The 24,876-nt window shown below is 52.5% G+C and overlaps 1 protein-coding gene across 10 annotated transcripts in view; it reads left to right on the top strand.

The window, feature by feature from the left end:
• Positions 1–24,876, top strand: part of EMID1 (EMI domain containing 1) — a 42,455-nt gene that overhangs the window by 4,646 nt on the left and 12,933 nt on the right. For all 10 annotated transcript variants that reach the window (XR_010729281.1, XR_010729282.1, XM_066260216.1 and 7 more), the window contains exons 2-13: positions 3,042–3,155; positions 3,643–3,746; positions 11,476–11,559; positions 12,621–12,682; positions 14,759–14,879; positions 15,100–15,150; positions 15,219–15,308; positions 15,980–16,126; positions 17,095–17,184; positions 17,326–17,378; positions 18,921–18,983; positions 19,075–19,119. Coding sequence is in view for 8 of the 10 variants with exons in the window: in XM_066260216.1 (XP_066116313.1) it covers positions 3,042–3,155; positions 3,643–3,746; positions 11,476–11,559; positions 12,621–12,682; positions 14,759–14,879; positions 15,100–15,150; positions 15,219–15,308; positions 15,980–16,126; positions 17,095–17,184; positions 17,326–17,378; positions 18,921–18,983; positions 19,075–19,119 (1,024 nt within the window). In the remaining 2 variants the exon portion in view is untranslated. The remainder of the gene's footprint in view (positions 1–3,041; positions 3,156–3,642; positions 3,747–11,475; positions 11,560–12,620; positions 12,683–14,758; positions 14,880–15,099; positions 15,151–15,218; positions 15,309–15,979; positions 16,127–17,094; positions 17,185–17,325; positions 17,379–18,920; positions 18,984–19,074; positions 19,120–24,876) is intronic.

Here is a 24,876-nt window from a genome sequence, read left to right as displayed (position 1 = left end):
AGCCTGTCCAGTGGCATGTGGTCTTCATTCTGTGCCCAGGGCCCCCTCCTGTGTCTAGACCTCTGTCTTCTGCCTGGGTTGCTCCCTCCCTCCCTTCTTCCTTCACTCACAAAGCCCTGGGCCATCGTGGGAGACAGGCTGAACCACCTGAGCCACCCTGAACTTAAACCCCAAATTCTGTGCATTTTTCTGAGGAGGAGCCACAACTCGCATTACTTTCCCACAGGGGCTTATCTTCCTCCAAACAAAACCCCAACAGGTTTAAAACCACAGTTCTAGGGACCCAAAGGCTTTAAAGGGTAGGGAGCCTTTGGGAATATATCTCTTTAAACTTATAAAATCCCCACATGTTCATTAGGAAAAACGTATTCAGCATAAGGTTAAGTACGCAAGCTGGCCCTGGCCGGTTGGCTCAGTGGTAGAGCGTCAGCCTGGCGTGCGGAAGTCCCGGGTTTGATTCCCGGCCAGGGCACACAGGAGAGGCGCCCATCTGCTTCTCCACCCCTCCCCCTCTCCTTCCTCTCTGTCTCTCTCTTCCCCTCCCGCAGCCAAGGCTCCATTGGAGCAAAAGATGGCCTGGGCGCTGGGGATGGCTCCATGGCCTCTGCCCCAGGCGCTAGAGTGGCTCTGGTCGCAACAGAGCGACGCCCCGGATGGGCAGAGCATCGCCCCCTGGTGGGTGTGCGGGGTGGATCCCGGTCGGGCGCATGCGAGAGTCTGACTGCCTCCCCGTTTCCAGCTTCAGAAAAATACAAAAAAAAAAAAAAAGAACACAAGCTCTGGCCTGACCTGTGGTGCCACAGTGGATAAAGCATCAACCTGGATCGCTGAGGTCGCCATTTCAAAACCCTGGGCTTGCCCAGTCAAGGCACATATGGGAGTTGATGCTTCCTGCTTCTCCCCCCTTCTCTCTCTCTGTGTGTCTCTCTTCTCTAAAAAAAAAATAATAATAATAAAATAAAATAAAAAAAAGAAACATACAATAAAAATTAAATAATAATAATAATAAAAAGAACACAAGCTCTGGGGTCAAACAGACCTGAGCTCCAAATATGACTGTGTCACTCATCATGGGTACATCCCAGACCCCAGAGCCTCAGTCTTCCCTTCTGTAAAGTGGCACTAATAATCAGGTGCATGGAAGGCCCTGGGCCCAGCAGCCATAACCAGAGGCTGCTGTGAGCACAGGAGATGGGACCTATGAAAAACCCCTCTGCACCCCCAGAGGTGGCAATTTTATGTGAGCATGTGATTTTCCCTAACTTTGTTCATACATGCTATATATGAGCATACATGCATAAGTAGTCCTCTGACTTTCTCTTCCTTTCTTAGTGTAATAGAAATGCAACCTTTCTCTGTTGATCTGCACAGGCCTTTCTCCCCCTTAACCAGGCACATGGAGACCTTGGGCTCTTTCAGAGCATCCGTGTCTAGTGGTCCTACTTAGGCTGTTCCCAGTTTCTCACTATTCCCAATGGCACTGCAGCGAGCACCTGTCACCTCTTCCATAGGGTGGCTGGCCCAGGGCTCGGCTGAGCTTCTGCCACGTCAGAGCCATCCCTTCTCCGGCTTCCACACCTCCATGCCTTTGGCTAAGCTGTTCCCACCTCCTGGACTGGTTCCAGCGTGACAGAGAACTGGAAAAGGACTTCCCCAGGGTCCCACATCGAATAGAAGACTGGTCCCAGCCCAGGACTTTCTCCTTTAGGTAGACCTGGGTGGGGGTGGAGCAGCAGTTAGGGGGCAGGAGTTCAGTGGCGGCAGGCCCCTCTATGACGGCTGGGACATTCCAGGTGCTCAGTGGCCCTCAGCCTTGCACAGGGTCATGGAACCTGTGTTTTTTCTGAGGCTGGGAAAGGAGGGACTGTTTCAGGTGACCTTTCTCAGCCTGAGCCCTCCACCCCACCAGAATTTCCTTTGTGGCCCGGAGCCTGGGGTCAGCTGGTTCCCAGGCCAGAGCCTTCACAGAGCCATAGACCATGGCTCGGGAGATGGAGAGGGGAGAGGAGTTGAGGCCTTTGAGATGGAGTTAGGGGCCAAGCTGGGCCATCCATATTCCTAGGATCAAGTCTGGCTCTACCATACATCAGCTCTGTGACATGGGTGTTTTTTTCCCCTCCCGAGCCTCAATTTACCCCTTTGTAAAATGGGGAGGGGTGTGTTCCTGGATCACTGTGGGAAGATGATATAAATACCCTTAGCATACAGTAGGTACTCAATATATGCAGTGCAATATGATTATTAGTTAGCATTTGAAGAAGTCAGTCCTCCATGCCTGGGACATTGTACATCCTGGCTGTCACACAGAGGGGACATAAGGATAAGTGAGACAGGGCCTCTCCTCTCACCTGTCAGCAGAGAGAAGGGGCAGGCGTGAATCATCAGCTTTATTCAGCAAGACAGTTACACAGAGCACTGCAGGATCCGGGGCAGGGACCATCAGTTCTGCTCAGGTGGAGGTGGAGGTGGGAAAGGGCAGAGGTGACAGCATGGTGGAGCTTTGAAGGTAGGGGTTGCCGATGGGGAAGTGGAGAAGAGGTGCTCCAGGTAGTGGGCTCAGCATGAGCAGAGGCCTAGGCTGAGGGGTCTGTGGCAGGTGTGGGCACAGGAGACCTAGAGGGCTGAGTGGAGGGGAGGCAAGGCCAGGTTTCCATTTCATGATACTCCCTCTGGGAAGAGACTCAAGGACAAGTTTGAGGAGCCACTGCTGTTATCCAAGTGAGGGACAGAGGCAGTGGTGGCCTGGATGGGTCAGGGTGCGAGAGAAGCAATGTTGAGAAGGGAGAGGTCCTTCAAAATTGCCCTGTTCCCATCTCGTCCCCCGGAGCTCATTCCCTAAGACTTCCCGAGAGGAAGGTCTTGCTCTCCAGCCACAGCAGCACAGACCCCAGTGGGACCCAAAGGACTCTGAGAGCTCTGGGGGGTCTCTGCCTGGAGACTCGGGGATTCTGGAGAGAACACAGACCTTCTCACTCATCCTCCCAGAGTCTTGGGCAGGGGACTGCACATGGCTGAGCTTTCTCTCTGGGGATCTGTTTCAGGAACTGGTGCTCGTATGTGGTGACCCGCACCATCTCGTGCCATGTGCAAAATGGCACGTACCTTCAGCGAGTGCTGCAGAATTGCCCCTGGCCCATGAGCTGCCCGGGGAACAGGTGAGTGAGACCGTGCTAGAGAAGTTGCTGATGGCATTCCAGATGGAGGCAGTATGGGCAAAGGCCTGGTGGTGGGAGTGCATAGGGTGTGCAGGGAAAGGCTGGCACCCCAGACTGGGTGGAGCAAAGGGAGCATTGACCCTGTGCCCCTTCTCAGCACCTCCCCTTGTGCTCTTGGGGTACCCTGGAGGGCTTCCTGGGGGAGGAGTTCCACCATTCACCCACATGTCTTCACTCAGTAAGCATTCACTGCTAGGGACAGCTGTTTCAGTTTGTAGGGGCTTCTTGTCCAGTTGATATCCAAATCCCCAAGGCTGAAAGGTTAGGATCCTAGAATCCATAGAAGGGCTGAATCCTTCTATGCAAGAAGATAGAGGCTCCAAAGGAGGGGGCAGAAGACCTTGGGGGCTCTGGGTTTGTCCCCATGGAGAGGGGGAGAAACAGCCAGGGACCCTGTCTGAGCTGGGCTTCCTGGACACTCTTTCAGCTACAGAACCGTGGTGAGACCCACATACAAGGTGATGTACAAGACAGTGACCGCCCGGGAGTGGAGGTGCTGCCCTGGGCACTCGGGGGCTAGCTGCGAGGAAGGTAGGACTGCCCCCAGGCTCGGGCCACATGCTTCCCTGAGGACGAATGGGAGGGAGTAGTAAACTGTTGCTAAGTCCATAGATATTGCAGGGACTGTGCCACACACACTGTGGGCCCCTGCTCAGAGCTTCCAGCGAGGACTGGCTCGGACACAGTCAGTGCCTGCTGTCTCACGGGTGTTGACCAGCTTGCCTCATGGGAGACTCTTGTGACCCCCTTGTGACCCCGTGGAGAAACTTAATACATGCTATGTAGCTCACGTCTTAAGTCACCATCCCAAGCTTTTCCTCCAAACATGGAAAAAAACCAGGCTTTCCATGGGCTGTGGTAATAGCTCATGGAAGCAAAGCGCTGCTTAGGTCAGTGGGTCAACAAGGGAAGATAGTTATACCCTTCGTGCAGGGGAGGAAACTGTCGGTCAGGAAGGCAGTGGCCGTCACGGTGGAACCCTGGTCTGCCTGGCTCCCCAGAGGGCCGCAGGGGTGGGAAGACTCAGATGGTCGCCCCATGTGTGGAGTGTGTCCCAAGCAGAGGGACCCTGCCCACCCCACCCCACTTCTCTGCATGCCATGAGGGTGGCTCGGGGCTGAGCCCCCAGCAGGGGTCAGGGGAGGCAGCCTACCTGGAGCTTGGCCTCAGGGTTACCCGGCATGACCTCTCCTGGAGGCCACCTGCCTCTCTGCTAAGTGGTCTAGGCCACGCCCATTCCTGCTGCCTGGCTGAACCCAGTGAGAGGAAGCTTTTTGGGCACCAAGGGCTGTATTTCCAAGAATGGCCTTAAAGAGAATGGACTTGCCTAAAACCAGCCTGAGAACCAGGACTGAAAGCACCTCAACAGCAAGAGGTACTCGGGGCCCCAGAGTGGCGTGTTAATGTGAACATCAGTAGCAGGAGTGTTCTGATGCCAGAAACACGAATGTGTGAAACACGGCCTCCGAATCAAGGGAATGCTAACAGAAGTCACCATTCATAGGTGCTTCTTGAAAGATTTACATGCTTCACCTCCCAGGGACCCCACAACAGCCCCGGTTCGCAGAGGGGGCACCAGGGGCCTGGAAATGTGGAGTGGAATGCCCAGAGTCATGTGGGGTGGAGGCAGGGCTTACCACAAAGTGGAGCAGGGAGGGGGCCTGATGGGTTTTGATGGGGGTGGGGGAGGCCCCAGTGGAACTGGGGAGGAGTGGGGTGGCCGGGGAGAAGGAAGCAGCCCAAAGCCTGGTGGGGGTCCTGTACAGAGAGGCAGCCACCAAGGCCAGTGTGGGAGGCTGAAGCAGGCATGAAAGGCCGCTGGGGACATCACCCTCCCCTCCCTGGTGGAAGGAAGAGGGGAAGGCAAGACCCTGGGGGCCAGGAGGAGAGCCAGCCAGGAGGGGCTACTGCCAAGGAGGCCACAGAGGAGCTGGCGATAGAGAGGGGGCAAATCTCCAGGGTGTGGGGCCACCTGGGCCTAAAGGGCCTGAGCCCAAGCAGGGCCTGCCCAGACAAAGACCACTCTGTCCTGGCTCCACTCCCAAGGACAGACCTTCCCAGGTCTGTGGGGCCATCGTGGAGGGGGTGAGGAGAGAGGACAGGTGGATGCGGCACCCATGCCCCTGAGTCCAGCAGCTGGAGGCGTGCATCTGGGCACCAGGCAAAGGGCTGGGAGCTCTGATGATGGCTCGGCAGGGGTACAAGATGGGATGGGTCAGGCCAATCCTGATGTCTGCCAGCTCCCTCTGCAGGGCCTTCAGGTAGGTCCCAGCCTGGAGACGGGGTTATTCTGAGCTTCGTGGGCCAGGCCAGCTCTGCCACACACCAGCTGTGTGGCCTTAGGCCGGGGACTCCCCGTGCATTGTGCAAGTTGTTGTGCAAGAGCCCTGTCTAGCCTGACCAGGCGGTGGCGCAGTGGATAGAGTGTCGGACTGGGATGCCAAGGACCCAGGTTCAAGACTCCGAGGTCGCCAGCTTGAGTGCGGGCTCATCTGGTTTGAGCAAAAGCTCACCAGCTTGGACCCAAGGTCGCTGGCTCGAGCAAGGGTTTACTTGGTCTGCTGAAGGCCCACGGTCAGGGCACATGTGAGAGAGCAGTCGATGAACAGCTAAGGTGTCACAATGCACAATGAAAAACTAATGATTGATGCTTCTCATTTCTCCATTCCTATCTGTCTGTCCCTGTCTATCCCTCTCTCTGTAAAAAATAAAATAAATAAATAAATTAAAAAAAAAAAAAAAAAAAAGAGCCCTGTCTAGGGGGGCGGGGAGGCTGCAATTCAAGCAGCATTCTATCTCGTGCCCACTCAGAGGGAGGGCACCTTCTCTAAAGGGCACCAAGCTGCTGTTGCAGCAGCCTGGGGCACCCCTGCACTGAGCCTCAGTGTCCTGACCTGTGATGTGGCCAGGATACTAGTCTCTGCCTTCCAGGGGTGTTGTGAAGCTGAAGTTAAGCAGCTGCATGGGGGCCCATGGTAGGCACTGTTTCTGATGGACAGGAATGACTGGCCTCTTCCAACCCACAGGGTGGAAGCTGAGTAACAGGATGACCAGGTCTGCGTATTCAGGAAGACTGCTCTACTGGGGCTCTGGGGATGGGGGTCGGGAAGCATGGGACATTGCTGGCCTATCCCAGGCCCTGCCCTTCCTCTGACAGCCGGGTTCAAGCCGGCTTCCCGAGCTGTTTCCCCTGCTGGTGTCTGCCCTCATGGTCTGTGCAGTACTATGACATGACCTTAGGGCCATAGAGTTGCGTCACCAGGGAAGACTGGGCTAAAGGAGAGGGAACACCCACCTTTCCAGAAGCTAGCGCTGGATCATCTGTGCTCTGCTGTATGACCTGGGGCAAGTCATTTAACCTCTGAACTTTGGCTCCATCTGGAAGTCACCTGAGATTGAAAAGTACCCCCCTCACACCTTATTATTATCATTCCTTGCCCATAGTAGATGTTCCATAAATGTCTTCTCTTTGGCCCCTGTGCTGGGACTTCTGTGGTGGCTCCCAGGGACCGCCCTGCCTCCAACCTCTGAGACCCCATCTCTCAGTCAGCTGCTCAGCAAACAGGCCTTGGGTCTCCAAACTTAACCTTGAGGCTGCAGACTTCATGGCTCTTACAGTCTGCATAATGGAAATAAATGCTCATTGTGAGGTGGGAGGATGGTCCTTTGATGTTCATGACAACCCATGAGGATGGGACTAGAGTGGGCCTCATTTAGGCTGTGGGAGGTGGGGTTGGATGGCAGGGAGGGAGTCTGGCTGAGGCTCTTACTGGCTGCCCACTCCTTCAGAAACAATAGGCAAGGAAGAACAAAAGCCCGAATGTACTTTGTGGGCTGGTCCTGACCTGCTGAGTGGCCTGGGCTGAAGAGCTCTGCTGTGACACCATGTCATCCTGCTTCTAGGGGCTCTCTTCAGACAGATCTCTTGCTATCAGCCCCTTTGTTCAGACAATGAAAGTGAGGCTCAGAGAGGGTGAGGGTCTTACATAAGGTCACACAGCAAGTAAGCATCATGACCCTGACCTAAGTCTGCAGCGTCCCCTGCCTCCTGCAGTAATAATGACAAGGGAAGGAAAGTTGCCACCAACCTCTATGCCAAGCAGCGTGACTTGTACCCACCTGCGTCATGCCATTGTGTCATAGTGCAGAAGGTCCAGATGTGGAAACTGAGGCTGGGAGAGGGGAATGCCTATTCAGGATCACAACGGGATTCAAAGACCATCAGTCTGACCCAGAGCCAAGATCTTTCTTCTGTAGTGGCACTGGCTGAGGACTTCCAGGGGGAGTGTGGTCAGACATTTGGGGCACCATGAGGCTGGCAGAAGCCAATCTCAGCCCCACCTCCTCCCAGATAGAAAGATAGAAGAACTGGGGGCTCTCTTGCCATCCTCTCCCATGGGCTTCCCTGGAGCCAGGCTGCCTCTGTTTCCCCCTCACTGACCCACTGTCCTCAGTGCACATGAATCTTCCCCCGTTGTGGGCCCCTACATCTCTTGTCTTCCAAGATAGTGAACCAAGAGGGAGGAAGTTTGCCCAAGGTCACACAGCACAAAAGCTTAAGAGCAGATTGGAGGTTCCAGCCTGGGGCCCTTCTTGAGCCCTTGGTCTCTCCACCATCCAAGGCTGGGCCCTTCCCACACACATCTTTCACACGCTAACCAGATCCCACCCTGTGCTTTACTCTGCGAATTCAGAGTCCCGGGGGCTAAACAATGCATGAATCTGCCTGTGTCCACTCCTGTCTGGGAGACCTGGTAGCCTCACCTCCCAACTCTTGGCCAGTGCACCCTCCACCCCCAGCCAGGCAGCTCCCCTCTCTGCCCTCCCAGTCCACACTGGCCTTTGCTCCCACCCAATGGCCTGGGCAGTGGCTGTGCCCTCTGCCTGTGACTCCTTGGAGCTCCAACCTGGCTATGGTGGCCCCACCCTGCCATCACTCTTCTGGTGTCTCCAGTGCCTGTTATGGGCCTGGTGTAAAGTGGGTGCACAGGAAATGAACGGGAACCTCATTATACCCTAAAGAAGGGCTAGGCTAGTCACAGACTGAAGCTCCCAGAAGCCTGCTGGAGGGTTCTTGGAGCTGCCGGCCCCAGTCCTGACCCCAACCCCTGGCTCAGGCCAACAGGAGCAAATATTTACATTTGCAAAGTGAATTCCCCGGAGGAGACCTGGGCTGAGGCTGGGGAGGCTATTCCCCGGTGGCCTGTGGTTACTGGACCCCGCTGACCTGGCCGGTGGTTTGTGAACAAGGAAGCCCCTTTCTTGGCTCCTCTTCTGGGAGAGAAAGTCAGGGGGAGGCCACAGGCACTCCCTAATTTCTCACACCTCATTCTCAGCTTAGGTCGGCGTTTGAATCTCAGCTTCCCTGGTCCTGCTATGTGGCTGGACAGCCTCTCTGAGCCTGTGTTCCCATGAGAAGCCAATGACAAGGGGCTCAGCACTGGGAAGAGGGAAGGGCAGCTGTTTATGGGGACACAGGGCTAGAGACTGCAGATGGCATTGGCCTCATAGAGGTCAAGACAGAGTGATGAGAGCTTCCAGGGAGTTGGGGTGGGTGCCCTGGTCTGTTGAGGTCCACAGGAAGGCTTCCTGGAGGAGATGACATGGGAACAGCAGCTGTGGGGGTGATGGTAGGAAGGCAGTGTGTGTGTGGCCAGTGGAGAGGGACCTCCCGGGTGGTGGGAAGTGGTCCACTGTCAGGTTCCCGGAGTGGAATAGGAGTTTGTGGTCCTCGGACCAGCTTGGAACTCCTAGGAGGGTGACGATGGGGATAGGAGGAGGCCTGTCAGGATGGACCACCAGGCTGGGATGAGGGGGGCCTGCTCAGGGGCCCTGGCCTAACACCAGGAAGGATGTGACATTTTTGTCCTATAAGAGACCTCCCCCCCAACCCGTGGCTTTTCTCTATGGGAATTCTTTGTGTTGTATTTTTCAACCTGGTTTGTCCCTTAAAGTATTTCTGTCCATTTATCAGAATTTGGGGGAGTTAGGGGATGATTTTTTGTGAATCCTGAATTTAAAGCCAACATTTTCTAGGTTTTTTTGCCAATTTTGTTAGTTCTTTGAATTTTCCTTTTTTTCTTTTTACTTTTAACTCACAATTACTTTGAGCCAATTCATGGATTAATAATAACTCAGGGACACCCTAGTGTGACATGAGACCATTTATGCTCATTTTCAAAACAGTTAAGTCTGCTGTCCCATTATTTTGCCTTTTATTTTGTTTGCTTGCTTTAAATTCATGTTCAGCCAGTGAGTCATGCATTCATCAACAGAAGGTTTATTCAGGCCACTGGGGCCCTACTGTGTGCCAGGCCCCTTTCCAGGCCAGGCACCAGACAGAGGGGCCCCTGCCCTGGTGGGGTACAAGCTCCAGCCAGTGGGATGGGGACCTGGCACAGTCAGTGACATGTTGGAGAGTGGAAAGTGACGAAGAGAAAAAGGGGAAACCATAGCAAGGTAGAGCAGAGGGCAGGCTCTGCCCAAGTTTCCACGAGAGAAAATCCAAACTTCACGGGCTTGGAGGGTTGGCCGCTCTTTTGGTCAACTTCCTGAAAAGAGTAATAAAATGGCCTTTTACATCTTCACCTGGAGCAAAGGCGGCGAGGAGGGCTTGGCGGGGCCGTTCTTCTCAGAAACCAGCATTTCCTCTGGCACTGGGCCTCCCGGTGGCTCCCCAGTGGGACTTTGGGCTGACTCAAGGTGCTGGTGGCCTAGGAGAGAGGAGATTGGGCCCTGCAGTTAGATTAACCTGGGTTCAAATCCTGGTTCCAGCCTTCAGGTAGACAACCGAGGGCCAGTCACTTCACCTCTCTGTCTTGTTTCCCCCCAAGGGGAAAGAGCCATACTTACTCATCCATTTATCTGGGCATGAGGGACAGAGGAGCGATAAAGACCAAGCGGCCCTGTGCCTCAGTTTCCCCATCTGTAATGTGGAGGTGATACTAGCCACGACTCATTCGAGGATAATGAGTTCAGATTGTACACGTGAAGTGCTTAGAATGTGCCAGGCCCAGCGTGAGTGCTAAACAAGTGTTAGCCGTTACTATTATTACCTACCCTGTAGGGTCCAACTGGGCTACGTGAAACAGCCCTGGTCATGGCTCACATTGGCATCCCTCTCTCCTGCTCACAGAGCCCCCATCCCCTGCTTCAGCCCTGGGCTGCCAATTTACCTTTCTTCGTTCCCGGGTAAGACTTACCCCTGCGCTGGGGCAAGTCACAGGTCCCTGGGGAGGGGATGTGGGTCATGTAGGTCCAGCCTGAGCACAGGCCCCGTGGTGGGACCTAGAGCAAGTCTGGCAGCCTCCGTTTTGGGGGCTGGCCAGAAGGACCAGTCTGGTTTGAGTTCCTGGCGCCTTGCACTCCCTGCACCAACCCACAGCTTGGCTGTGAGCTGCCAGGCTCGCGCCTTATTTGGATCTTGTCTCCCCCTAGACAGCACTTCGTGGCCTTAAAAGGCAGGCTCGGGGGGCAGTGGGGAGCAGTTGCCCTGCTGGCTCCAGACCCCTTCTAGCTGCACCCCCACCCCAGGCTTGGCCAGCTCGTCCCTCCAGCTATGGCAAAAACCAGGCGTCCAAAACCAGACCAGCCAGCAACCCGCTCCTCGTAGGGGTGATGACAGGGGGGGGGGCTCCTGGAACGGCCCCCCTGCCCTCCCAGGCAGCCAGTCTCCCTCTGGTTTTCATTTAAAACCAGGTCTGGGTCTACTTCAGTGTCTTCTCACCAAGTGGGGAGGGGAGAGGGTGGACAGCAGTGTCGCGACTGCTGTTCATTGAGTGCCTACTGTGTGCCAGGCCCTGTGTGCATACAGTGGGCCCTTTGTACGCATCACTGTACTCTCCTCTCACACTAGCCTGGGAGATATAGAGGCCCTATGACCCCATTTTACAGATGGGAAAATAGGTCCAGAGAGGACAAGTCACACAGATCAGCAAGTGACAGGGCTGGGACCCAGCCTTGCCTTGTTACCTCTAGGCTTTTAGCACATGCAGCTTTCTGGGGTCACTGGGGAAGCCCCCAGCCTTAACCGTGGTGCCTACCCATTGTCAGTTCTCTTTCCCCAGCCCCATCAAGCTGGCGACCTTGGCCCAGCTAAACCCAGTTCATGCTTTGTGACCCATGTAAACTGCCCCACATCGCTGGGCCTCTGCCTCCCTCTGCACTAAGGGGGTGGAGATCCCTGCTGGGGCTAGAGTAGCAGGCAGGACACGGGGTTCTGGCACTGGCCAGCAGGGCTCTCATCCCCACTGTCCCTCAGTTGCAGGCTCCTCCAGCTTCGTGGAGCCCGGGTGGCTGGGCAACACCATGCGGCGGGTGACGCTTCAGCCCACGGCCTTCTCAGGTGGGTCTTGGAGCAGCTGCTTGGGGAGGCCTGGAAGGGCATGGGCAGTGTGGTGACCACCCTAAAAGGCATCCGGGTCTAGCAGTGGAGGGTCAGGAAGAGCGCCCTGCCCTGTCCTGCCCCAGGCTGGAAAGAAAACTTAGAGGGGGAGAGAAAGGGCCCCAGAGGAGAGTCTGACCTGAGCCCAGGCATCCCGAGACCTATGACCCCCAGACTCTTGCAGATGCAGGTCCGAGCCTGCGGTTTCATCTTTTTATTTAAACTACTCTTCTCTGGGCGTCTGCAAATGTGCGAGGCACTGTGCCAGGTGCTTTCCATCCTCAACTTGTTTAAACCTCACAGCTGTGTCCCTATCCCCCAGGAAGGCATCACTGTCCCATTTTAAAGAGGAGGAGGCTGGGGGTCAGAGAGAGGACATGCCCTGCCTGAGGCCCCACAGCCAGGGAGGGGCAGTACTGGGACTCGCCCCAGGCTTTATGCCTGCTCCTCACTTGCCCATCCTTGCTCTGAGCTCAGTGTCCTCAGGTATGAGCAGGGATGACACTTGGCCAAAACACAGGATTATGGTAAGGACTGGAGAGTCCGGCTTGTAAAGCACTCAGCGGGACCCGGCGGCCAGGAGGCGCTGTAATAGGCCAGAGCTGTTACAACTGCACTAAGGGGTATCGCTGAGGAGGTGGAGGCGCTGGACGACAGTTCTGGAGGGAGGGTCATGGGTGGCATCTCTGTGGCCTGCCTGTTCCAGACTATAATGTGTCAGTCCCCAAAGCCAGCAAGCCCAGACAGCCCCACCCAGGTGGGAAATGACAGGATTTCCTGCCTTGGCTTCCTGGAAAGGAGTCATTTTGAAAGCAGATGCTACAGGAGTTGGCTCCCTGGTTCTGCCCTGGGAGAAACTTGCAGGGCGCTGTTCTCTGCAGCCCCATCCCTGTGCTGGGCTGTCTTCTGGGTTGGAGTCATCAGGGGTCTGTTCACTTCTCCCAATCTGCCTCCAGGGGCTGAGGGGCTCCAAGGGGAACCTGGGACCCCCGGCCCCAGCCTCAGCCTCGTCCCTCTTATAGGCTGTGTCAACTGCAGCAAAGTGTTAGAGCTGACGGAGCGGCTGAAGGTCCTGGAGGCCAAGGTGGGTGAGCAGCTGCCCCTCCCCACCCCCCCTGCACCCCATGCCCACTCAGCGGTCCCACAGTGTCCATGGGCAGGCGGCTTCCCTGCCAGGCATACGCGGCCCTCCCCTTGGTTCCCATCGGCTTCTTTGGCCTCCCCCTCAGTGCCCCTCCCTGGGAAGCCTGCTTGCCATCAGACTACCTGGCCTGTTCTTCCGCCAGCAGTCCCATGAAGCTCCCCTACATATTCCCCCATTCCCATCCCAGCCAGATATTTGTAGACACCCCCAGAGCTTGTGGCCAGGCCCCTCCTTGCCCCATCACCTTCACCTTTACCCCCAATCTCCCATACTACTGTCTTCCTGGTTTTAAAAGCAAATCATCTATTGCACATCTCAAATTGTTTCAGGATAAAAAGGTTTTAACAATTAAAAATTGAGACATGTTTTCAGAAATATGAAAAACTCAGAACTGTGAAAAGCCTACCAGAAACCCATGCCTAGCAGTCAGCGGTGCCGCCAAGGGAGAGCAACCGTCAACACTGAAGCATCTTTTTTTCCAGGTTGTCTAAGCACATGTAGAGGCACATACCTTTTGTCTCCGTACCCTTTCCCCCATTCCTTCCTCTGGGACTTTATCTTAAGGATATTAGATGTGAAGATGTTTACCAAAGTATTCACTATTCACCGTGAAATTTGAAAACCAGAGAACAGAAGGGGTGGTTGTGTAATTAGGAAGAGGGGTACAGAATATTAGACAGCTACTAAGAGCACCTCTGTTTTTCTAATATGTAAAGATGCCCCTGCCCTGGCAGAGTAGCTCAGTTGGTTAGAGTGTCATCCCAATATGCCAAGGTTGTGGGTTTAATCCTCAGTAAGGGCACATACAAGAATCAACCAATGAATGCATAAATAAATGGAACAACAAATTCATGGTTCTCTCTCCCTCTTTCCCTTTCACTCTTTCTAAAATCAATTTAAAAAATTTTAAGATGTCCCTCATGTATCTGTATCAAGTGGAAAAACCAAGCTTCTGAGCCTCGTGTGCTAGAGCCCCAGTGATGAGGTGTGGGAGCCCCAGGAACCCCACACTGATGCCCAAGCTCCCTCCCAGGAGAAGCCGGCCTGAGGGCAGCTCAGTCCCAGGTCTGGGGTGTGGTTCTCAGGTCTGCCCCGGAGTTCCTCTTTTCTCTGGACTGGCCCACATAATCCCCCATTCCCATTTAGTGGACATTCTGGCCTCCTCAATCCTCAGTCAGTGGCTCAAGGGTCACTGCTGACCTTTGAGAGTACGCACGCACGCACGCACGCACATGCTCCACCCAAAGTGGTTTTGTAAACACCTCATGTCAGACCCTTCCAAACTTCCCTCCAAATTAAGTAAAAATCCTTCCAGCCCATGGTGCTTTAACAAGTCAAGAGAAGTTTCACATGATTTATGCAGGTAAGCATAAGAAAAACACAGCACAGCACAGCAAACACCGTGACAGGTCACAGAACTCAACCTGGGTGGCAGTGGTGGTGTATAATGACTTTCTACAACAAATGTGATGAATTGTGCAGTTTGAAAACCACAGTCGGCCCTGGCTAGTTGGCTCAGTGGTAGAGCGTCAGCCCGGCATTTGGAAGTCCCAGGTTTGATTCCCATTCAGGGCACACAGAAGAAGTGACCATCTGCTTCTCTACCCCTTCCCCTCTTCTCTCTCTCTCCTTTTCTTTTCTCCTCCAGCAGCCATGGCTCAAATGGTTTAGCAAGCTGGCCCCAGGTGCTGAGGATGGCTCCATGGCCTTACCTTAGGTGCTAAAATAGGTTGATTGCTGAGCAGCAGAGCTGTGGCCTCAGATGGGCAGAGCATTGCCCTTTAGGGAGTTTTCCAGGTGGATCCTGGTCAGGGTGCATGTGGGAGTCTGTCTCTCACTTAATTAAAACAAACAAACAAAAAAACAAACCACAGTCACTTCTGATGAAATTCTGGGCCAAGGTAGGCTTTGCTGGCCCGCTGGGCCTCCTGCCGCCCACACTAGGCCCCTCTGCTGGTCTGTCCTGGTGAGGCCCTGGTACCCACCCCATTTCTTCCTCTTCCTCTTCCTCCACAGGTGGCAGTGCTGACTGTCACTGAGCAGGCAGAGCCCCCAACCCCAGCTGCCCCCAAGGACCCCGCCCCACTCTGGGGCTCCCCAGCTGCCCATGGCAGCCCTGGGGATGGAGGCCTCCGAGGTGAGTTGGTCAATGGGGAGTACAGTCCCTCGTGGGAATGAAAAACCAGTCTCCACTCTGCTGCTGACTCCCAGCTTGACCCCCTTGTGGGCTTGGGACTTCCCAGTTCTCCTGGGGCCCCTGAGCACTGGAGTCCTGGGAGGCCCAGCAGACCCTGTTTCTGTTTCTGGTGGAGCTGGGATGATGACACAGACCCCTGCCTCCCTCCCCCCAACTCCAGGGCTACCAGGAGCCAGAGAAAACATGAGGGCCCCGCTGCTCCCTCGAGATGGTAGGTGCTAGCGGGGGGCCGGGGTCAGCACAGGAGCAAGGCCAGAGCTAATGGTATTTCTCCTCCAGACCGAGTTGGTGCCCGGGGGCTTCCTGGGCCCATTGGCCCCAAGGGAGACACTGGCAGCCGGGGCCCAACAGGAATGAGAGGCCTGCCAGGTGAGTGTCCACAGCACTGCCCCCAACTCTCCTGGCCAGGCCCCCCAGGTGGACCCAAGCTGGGATTTTCCCTGATATAGTCAGAGGTGGCCTCACTTGTCTCTTGACTACCCCTACTCCAAGGATGCCCCACTCATGCCTGGGCACCCCCAAACCCTCTTTTGCATTCACTCGGCCTGTGTTCTCTGGGAACCTACTCTCAGCAGGCTCTGAGCTGGGCACTGGGGTGGGGTCAAACTAGTCCCTGTCCCCCTGGAGCTCCCAGATGGGTGGGAGGGTGGGCCTAGGCAGGAGAGAAACAGCTGTGCCCACCCGTGTGACCAGGGTTCTTATGGGGACCTCGCAGGTATGGGAACCCTAAGGAAGGAATCTCAGATCCAGCCTGGATAGGGTGGAGGATGGACAGGGCTTCCCTGTGAGAGGACACCTCAGGAGAGGCCTAAAGGATGACCCAAAGTGTATACCAGGCATAGCAAAAGGAGGAGTGATAGAGGGAACAGCTCATGCAATAGCCTCCTAATAGACAGCCAGGGGAGTCAGAGTCAGGAATTGCCCTCACTGTGGCCTCCAGAGCCCTCTCTTATCCTCTGCCCCAGGATGCCTTGTCCTGCTGCTTTGCAGCTGCCCGTCTGCCTCCTGCATACCCACCCATACCCCTGGTTCTGTTGCAGGTCCACAGGGACCCCCAGGGAGCCCTGGCCGGGACGGAGCTGTGGGCATCCCTGGAGAAAGGGGACCTCCAGGCCCACCAGGGCCTCCTGGTACCCCTGGTCCCCCAACCCCCATTGGACCACCCCACGCCCGGATCTCTGAGCATGGTGAGTGAGTTCCTCAGGATCACAGTAGATCCAGGTCGGGGTCTGGTGAGGCTGACGATTGTCACCACAGTGTTACTGCTAACAGGTACTTTCTGTATAGCTTGCCCTTGTTCAGCCACATGTCAACCAGTCCTCCAATGGGTGCTGTTGTCCGCTATTCACTGATGAGGAAAACTGAGGGCCAGAGAGGGGAGATCACACAGCCAGGGCATGGGAGGCTGGCTTCAAACCCAGGCAGCCTCTGAGCCTGTTCTTGGAACCACCTAGCATCAGGCCCACCTGCCAAGCCTTGGAGCTGGCCAGGATCCAGCCCTCAGCACAGGGAAGCTCAAGGCCCAACAGCAGGAAGATCCCTGTGCTCAGAGAGGCCCCAGCCCCTCCACCCAGCTAGGTCCTGACGTACATCCTTCACCCCTCCCCCAGCCTGACCTACATGTGTGATGCCAGAGGTCAGAGCATGGAGTGCCACGTTCAACCCCATCTGTGTCATATCGGTACATGACCAGGCACCATTCATTGTCCCGTTCATTCATTCTCACCATTCATTCTCCCTTGCCAAGCCTCAGTTTCCTCGTGTGTAAAATGGGGATAATGACAGTGCTGACCTCCCAGAGCTCTATGACAAGTATGCACAGAAACCTGGCCCAAAGTAGGTGGTCAATAAATGGTAGCTTTTACTATCCGCATTTGGCATGTGACAGTACAGGCTCAGCAAGGTGGAGAGTCTTAATAGGTATCACCAGCTATACTGTGGCAGGACTAGAACCCAGGTCTTCCTGTCTCCTGGGCCTGTGGGGCCAATGCTCTTCCCACCCTTGGAGCAGATGTGGGGTGGCCCCAGCCATGATGCAGGATGTCCCACAGGGCAGTCAAAGCTGGCTTGCCACGGGTGGCAGGTAAAAACTGACTGACCCTCTCTGCCCAAACCCCACCCCACCCATGCCCACTCATCATCTTTACTCCTGCAGGGGACCCATTTCTATCTAACACCTTCACTGAGACCAGCAGCCACTGGCCCCAGGGACCGGCTGGGCCCCCTGGCCCCCCAGGACCTATGGGTAAGTTGAGTCCAGGTCTGAGGTGAGCGGTGGGTTGAGGGATGGCAGAGAGACTAGAACTGTGGTTATCAGGAGAGAGATGGTGGTAGACTTCCTGCCATTGTACTGTTTTGGTCCTGAGGATATCCTATCTTATTTCAGGTCCTCCTGGGCCTCCTGGTCCCATGGGCATCCCTGGGAGTCCTGGACTTATAGTGAGTATTTCTCCAAGTACTCCCAGTCAACTTTCAATCCATCCATTCCCAATCCATCATCCATCCATCAATCCATACTTTTTAAAAAAAAATTTAGAGACAAAAGAAGGGAGAGAAAGGGAGAGAGAGAAACATCACTTTGTTGTTCTACTTATATATGCATTCATTGGTTGATTCTTCTATGTGCCCTGACCAGGGATCGAACCCACAACCTTGGCATATCAAGATGACACTCCAACCAACTGAGCTACCTGGCTAGGGACATCCACACTTTCATTTGTTCATTCATTCATTCATGGAGCACTGAATATACAAACTACTTTCTTTCTTTTGCAAGAGACAGGCAGACAGGAAGGGAGAGAGATGAGAAGCATCAATTCATAGTTGTGGCACCTTAGTTGTTCACTGATTACTTTCTCATATGTGCCTTGACCCAGGGCCTCCAGCCAAGCCAGTGGCCCCTTGCTCAAGCCAGTGACCTTTGGGCTCAAGCCAGTGACCATAGGGTCATATCTATGATCCCATGCTCAAACCAGCAACCCCATGCTCAAGCTGGTGAGCCCATGCTCAAGCCGGCGACCCCGGGGGTTCAAACCTAGGTCCTCAGCATCCCAGGCCAATGCTCTATCCACTACGCCACCACCTGGTTAGGCTCATACTACTTTCTGTAGAGCTTTAGAGCTTTTCTTTTAATCCATGTAATAAGAAGCAGTGTTATCACCTAAGGCCAAGGAAGGTGGAGATATGTCTGACCAGGCTGTGGCGCAGTGGATAGAGCATCCACCTGGGATGCTGAGACCCAGGTTCAAAACCCAGAGGCCACCACTTGAGCGTGGGATCATAGACCTGACCCTATGGTCACTAGTTTGAGCCCAAAGGTCACTGATTTGAAGCCCAAGGTTGCTGGCTTGAGCCCAAGGTCATTGACTTGAGCAAGTGGTCACTGGCTGGGTTGGAGTTCCCTGGTCAAGGCACATATGAGAAGCAATCAATGAACAACTATAGTGCCACAATTATGAGTTGATGCTTTTAATCTCCTTTCCTGTCTGTCTGTCTCTGTTCTCTCAAAAGGAAGAAAGAAAAAGAAAGAAAGAAAGAGAGAGAGGGAGAAAGGGAGAAAGAAAGAGAGAAGGGAAGAAAGAAGGAAAGGAGGAAGAGAGGGAGGGAGGGAGGGAGGGAGGGAGGGAGGGAGGAAGGAAGGAAGGAAGGAAGGAAGGAAGGAAGGAAGGAAGGAAGGAAGGAAGGAAGAGGGAGGGTGGGAGGGAGGGAGGGAGGGAGGGAGGGAGGGAGGGAGGGAGGGAGGGGAGGGAGGGATACCTGCCCTAGGGCTGTGGCACAGGGCAACTTCCATATCAAGGTGGAGACTGATTCCAGAGTCATAGTTGCGAACACAGCTGTATGAACTTCCCACTGTATGTCTGTCATTGGATGTGTGAAGGGCCCATGTCAAGCTGGAGCTCCCTCCTCGACTCCTCTCCCCCCAAGTCCCTGCCCATTTTACTCTGACCCAGCACAAGGCTGAGGCCCTGTCTTGTTGCTCAGGGACCCCCAGGCCCCAGTGGACCCAAAGGAATCTCCGGCTACCCAGGAGAAAAGGGCGAAAGAGTGAGTACCGAGTTGGCCCCTGGAGAGGCTTGGGGGCCCTGGGTCAGATACCCAAACAGCCCACTTCATACCTCTCCTTCATCCCACACAGGGACTGCGTGGAGAGCCAGGCCCCCAAGGCTCCATGGGACAGCGGGTGAGTGATGCTGCCCACCTACAGCACCCCCTCCAGGATCCCATAGGCACAGACCCCTGCCCTGGCTTCATTCCCCCATGGCCAGAGCCTCTGACCCTCCCCGTCTGGTCCAGGGCATGCTCCATCTCCTCCTTCCTCCCTGTTGCAGGGTCTCCTTAGCCTCTCAGCGTCAAGCCACCTCCATCACGCAGTTTCTGTACCTGTTTCTCTTTCTCTTTTCTTCTGTCTCTTTCTCCAACTCCCTGTACTTCTGTTTCTCCTTCTCTTCAACTATAATCATAGATTTGTCTGTTTCTTCCTTTAGTTTGGTCAATTTTTGCTTCATGTATTTCTAAGCTTTGTTGTTAGCTATATACGCGTTTAGGATTTTATTGTCTCCTTGGCCCTTTTATCTTTATGAAATGAATATCTTCCTCTCTGGTAATACTCTTTGTCCTGAATTCTACTTTTTTTTTTTACTTTAAAATAGCCACACTAGCTTTCTTATGCTTAGTGTTTGCATGATATATCATTTCCAATTCTTTGAACTTGCAATCTGTGTCTCTAAGTGTATCTCTTGTAAACAACACAGACTTGAGTCTTTTTTTTTTTAATAGTCTGACAGTTGAGTTCTCTTACATTTAATGGTATATGGTGAAAGTGTTGAGTCCTAGCCACTAGACCACCAGGGAGACACTAATGATATGTTTGGTTGTTAATATGGTTGGGTGTAAGTCAACCATCTTGCCATTTGTTATCTACTATGTTTACCCCAATCTCTTTATTCCCCCCCCCTTTACTAATAACTTATTAAATACCACTTCATGTTATCTTCTTTTTGATGTTTGCTCTAAAATAACCACACACACCCATGGCTGATCACAGTTTACTTGAATTAATGTTATGCCACCTCAAATGTAAGTGGGAACGTTGCAGCTGAGCGAATTGCATCCCCTTCTGTCCTGATGCTATTTTGCTTCTGCATTTGTTGTAAACCCCACAATATATAGTTGTTATTGCTTTGAACAGTTGATTTTTAAAGAAGAAAACAAAGAAAAATAGTCTTTTACAACTACTGATGTATTTCTCATTTCTGATACTCTTTATACCTTTCTGTGGATCCAGATTTCCACTTGGTATCACTTCCCTTCAGCCTAAAGACTGTCCTTTAACCTTTCTTTTTTTTTTTTTTTTTTTAGAGAGGAGAAGGAGAGAGAGAGAGCAAGGAAAGAGAGACAGAGAGAGAGAAGGGGGAGGAGCTGGAAGCATCAACTCCCATATGTGCCTTGACCAGGCAAGCCCAGGGTTTCAAACCGGCGACCTCAGCATTTCCAGGTCGATCTTTTTTTTCTTTTTTTCTTTTTTCATTTTTCTGAAGCTGGAAACAGGGAGAGACAGACAGACTCCTGCATGCACCCGACCGGGATCCACCCGGCACGCCCACCAGGGGCAATGCTCTGCCCACCAGGGGGCGATGCTCTGCCCATCCTGGGCATCGCCATGTTGCGACCAGAGCAACTCTAGCGCCTGAGGCAGAGGCCACAGAGCCATCCCCAGCGCCCGGGCCACCCCTGCTCCAATGGAGCCTTGGCTGCGGGAGGGGAAGAGAGAGACAGAGAGGAAAGCGCGGCGGAGGGGTGGAGAAACAAATGGGCGCTTCTCCTGTGTGCCCTGGCCGGGAATCAAACCCGGGTCCTCCGCACGCTAGGCCGATGCTCTACCACTGAGCCAACCGGCCAGGGCCTCCAGGTCAATCTTTAACCTTTCTTGTGTGGGTCTGCAGACCACAAATCCTCACGGCTGTTGCTTATCTAAAGCTCTCTTTTTTTTACCTTTACTTTTTTTTTTTACGGAGACAGAGAGAGAGTCAGAGAGAGGGATAGATAGGGACAGACAGACAGGAACTGAAAGAGATGAGAAGCATCAATCATCAGTTTTTCATTGCGACACCTTAGTTGTTCATTGATTGTCTTATCATATGTGCCTTGACCGTGGGCCTTCAGCAGACTGAGTAACCCCTTGCTCAAGCCAGCGACCTTGGGTCCAAGCTGGTGAGCTTTGCTCAAACCAGATGAGCCCGCGCTCAAGCTGGTGACCTAGGGGTTTCAAACCTGGGTCTTCCGCATCCCAGTCCGACGCTGTATCCACTGTGCCACCGTCTGGTCAGGCTATTTTACCTTTACTTTTGAAAGATATTTTCACTGGCTGTCAAATGACAGGTTGGCAGTTTTCTCTCCTTTTAGCACTTTGAAGATGTCCCGTGATCTTCTGGCTTACATAAACCATTACAATTTCTCATAAGTGGCCATCATTCTTGTTGTTTCCCGTCTATGTTTTCTTTAGTTTTTAAGATTTGCTCTTTACCCTTGGTTTTTTCAACAGATTGATCATGATGTGGTTGGGTGTGCTTTTCTTTGTGTTTATCCTGATTTGGGTTCATCACTGAGATTTTGTTTGTTTTGGGGGAGGCATTTACCCTGGTTGGTGTTCCCTGAGCTTCCTGGAACTGTGGTTTGGTGTCTATCAATTTGGGGACATTCTCAGTCATTTCTAAGAAATTCTCAGTCATTGCTTCTGTTCTTTTCTTTTTTCTTCTCTGGCTTTTTCAGTCTGTGAATGTTATATACCTTCTGTAGTCACCCCACAGTTCTGGATAGTCTGTTCTGCTTTTTTCAGCCTTTTTTCTCTTTGCTTTTCAGTGTTGGAAGTATCTATTTCATACTCTCAAGCTCAGATATTCTTTCCTCAGCCATGTCCAGTCTACTAACAAGCCCTTTAAAATGCATTCTTCATTCTGTTACATTTATTTTTAAATCTAATATTCCTTTTAAAAAATGTATACATGCAACGCCTGACCAGGTGGTGGCACAGTGGATAGAACATCAGCTGGGATGCTGAGGACCCAGGGATGAAAGGTCACCAGCTTGAGCACAGGCTTATCCAGCTTGAGTGCAGGATTGCTAGCTTGAGCATGGGGTCCTATGACCCCATGGTAGTTGGCTTGAGCTCAAAGGTCACAGGCTTGAAGCCCAAGGTCACTGGCTTAAACCAAAGGTCACTGGCTTGAGCAAGGGGTCACTGGCTCAGCTGGAGCCTCTGTCAAGGCACATATGAGAAAGCAATCAATAAACAACTAAGGAGCCACAACAACAAGTTGATGCCTCTCATCTTTTTCCCTTCTTGTCTGTCTGTCTCTCTCTCTCTCAGGAAAAAGATATATACATGCAAAATATTTTGAACCTGAAAACTAAACAATAATACTAAATCATATGGTCATGTGCCCAACACCAGGCTTAAGAAATAGAACCCTTTTAGGACCTTTTGAAGGCCCCCATGTGTCCCTCCCCTGTCACTTTCTCCTTGAAACATATCAGGAGAATATGAAATCTTGGCCAGGAAATTGAAGGACCTGTGACTGCAGATAGTGCTTTCATTACTTTTTTTCTGCTCTAGGTAGAACTTCAGGGTGGGGATGATCAGGGAGATAAATGGCTTAACTTCTGCCAGGTTTGTATTTCTGGCCCATAACTCCTGCTACCAGAAAAAAAGGGCCTTTTGTAGGGTTGGAATATTTCTAAAGAGGCCTAGGAAGACTGTAATTGCCCTGAAATATGTAACTCTGTGAAGAGGACCTTCAACTGAATTTTAGCATTTCTTTTTTTTTTCTGAAGTTAGAAGCAGGGAAGCAGTCAGACAGACTCCCGCATGTGCCTAACCGGGATCCACCCGGCATGCCCACCAGGGGGCGATGCTCTGCCCATCTGGGGCGTTGCTCTGCTGCAGCTGGAGCCATTCTAGCACCTGAGGCGAAGGCCATGGAGCCATCCTCAGCACCCAGGACAACTTTGCTCCAATGGAGCCTCAGCTCCATTGAGGGGAAGAGAGAGACAGAGAGGAAGGAGAGGGGGAGGGGTGGAGAAGCAGATGGGCGCTTCGCCTGTGTGCCCTGGCCTGGGATCGAACCTGGGACTTCCACACGCCGGGCCAACATTCTACTGCTGACCCAATCAGCCAGGGCCTAGCATTTCTTTTTGATTCTTTCTTAGAATTTCCATCTCTCTGCTTACATTATCCATCTGTTCTTCCATGTTGTCTCCTTTTTCCATTCAAGCCCTTAGTGTATTAATCGTAGTTTTAAATTTTTCTGGCCTATCATTCCAACATTCGTGCCATATCTGACTCATGTCCTGATATTTGTTCAGTTTCTTAAATGGTGTTTTCTGCCTTTTAGTACACCTTATAATTTTTTTTTTTTTTAAAGACATGAAATAGTGGGTAAAAGGAACTGTAGTATATAGGCCTTTGGTGATGGAGTGGTAAGGGGCCGGGGGCAGAGGCATTCTCCAGTTCTACAGTTAGGTCTCAGTCCTTGGGTTTAGCCTATGACCCTGGACTGGGAACTTGACCAGTGACCAGTGCTTTTCAGTTTTATTTCGTCTTTTCCCCCTCGAGTAGGACAGGATGGCTGGAGGGCACTGGAGTGGGAGTAGTTTTCTTCCCACATGTGGAAAGCTGGAGCCAGCTAGAGTTGGGTATCTTGTTACCCCAGGTCGATGAGGCTCTGAGTAAGACCCTGGCAGGTTAGGCTGTGATAAAATAGTTTCTCCAAGGACAAGCCTTGATAAGAGCAGAATGCTCTGGTGTGTTTCAAAATGGTTCCATTTTCCCTTCCCTCTGCTAAAAGCATGAGGGGATTTTTCTCCAACATTCACTGTAAGGGCCTGGTAGAGCTCCTGTAGGTAAAACTCACAAAAGTAGGGAGGCCTCCCTGAAGATTAGGTCTCCCTGGAATTTTTAACTCTCACAATTGTCCCACGAAAGCCCCAGCAATTCATCAGTTTTGTTTGGGTTTTCTTACCGTGGCACTGGTTCTCCGGTGGACTCTGCCTTTCGGTTTCTGCGTTTTGGGAGGCAGAGGTTTGCCCTGCACTCACATCTTTCATGGCTCTAAAAAGAGTTGTTGATTTTTCAGTTTGTTCAGCATTTTATTTGTTAGGGCAGAATGGTGACGTCTAAGCTCTTTGTATGCTGGACCGGAAAGTGTAATTTGTTTTGTTTTGTTTTTAAATCAAATTTGAAAAAAGAAATTGGTTAATATTTATTCCAACATTTTTTTTTCTGTTCGTGTGCTCTCTTCTCTCCTTCTGCGACTCCAGTTACACTTAATACTCTCCCGCAAATTATTGAGGCTCTGTCAGTTTTTTTAAATTTATGGATTTGTAGAGAGTGAGGAAGGGAGAAACAGAGAGACATCAATCTGTTCCTGTATGTGCCCTGATCACATATCGAACCTGCAATCTCTGTATATTGGGTTGACACTCTAACTAACTGAGCTCTCTGGCCAGGGCATGGCTCTGTCAATTAAAAACAAAAACAAGCAGGATGGTGGCCATGGAAGTCGGAATCCGGCGAGGAGTGTGTAATAACTCACCTACTGAATCAACTAGGAAAAAAAAACAATAAAAACACAAAAAACCATCATTCTACTTTCTGTGGTTTAGCTGCAATTATTTCATTGATCTGTGTTCAAGTTAATTGATTCTTTCTTCTGTTATGGCCAATCTTCTGTTAATCCCAGTTAATGAATTTTTTATTTCAAGTATTATTTTTTTAAATTATTGTTTTTTTATTCATTTTTTTTAGAGAGGAGAGGGAGAGACAGAGAGAGAGAAAGAGGAGAGACAGAGAGAGAGAGAAGGGGGGGGGAGCTGGAAGCATCAACTCTCATATGTGCCTTGACCAGGCAAGCCCAGGGTTTTGAACCGGCGACCTCAGCAT

The sequence above is a fragment of the Saccopteryx bilineata genome, chromosome 2 (assembly GCF_036850765.1).
Source record: "Saccopteryx bilineata isolate mSacBil1 chromosome 2, mSacBil1_pri_phased_curated, whole genome shotgun sequence".
NCBI classification, from domain to species: domain Eukaryota; kingdom Metazoa; phylum Chordata; class Mammalia; order Chiroptera; family Emballonuridae; genus Saccopteryx; species Saccopteryx bilineata.
Note: the sequence above shows the minus strand (reverse complement) of the source record. Positions and strands in the feature narration are given on the sequence as shown.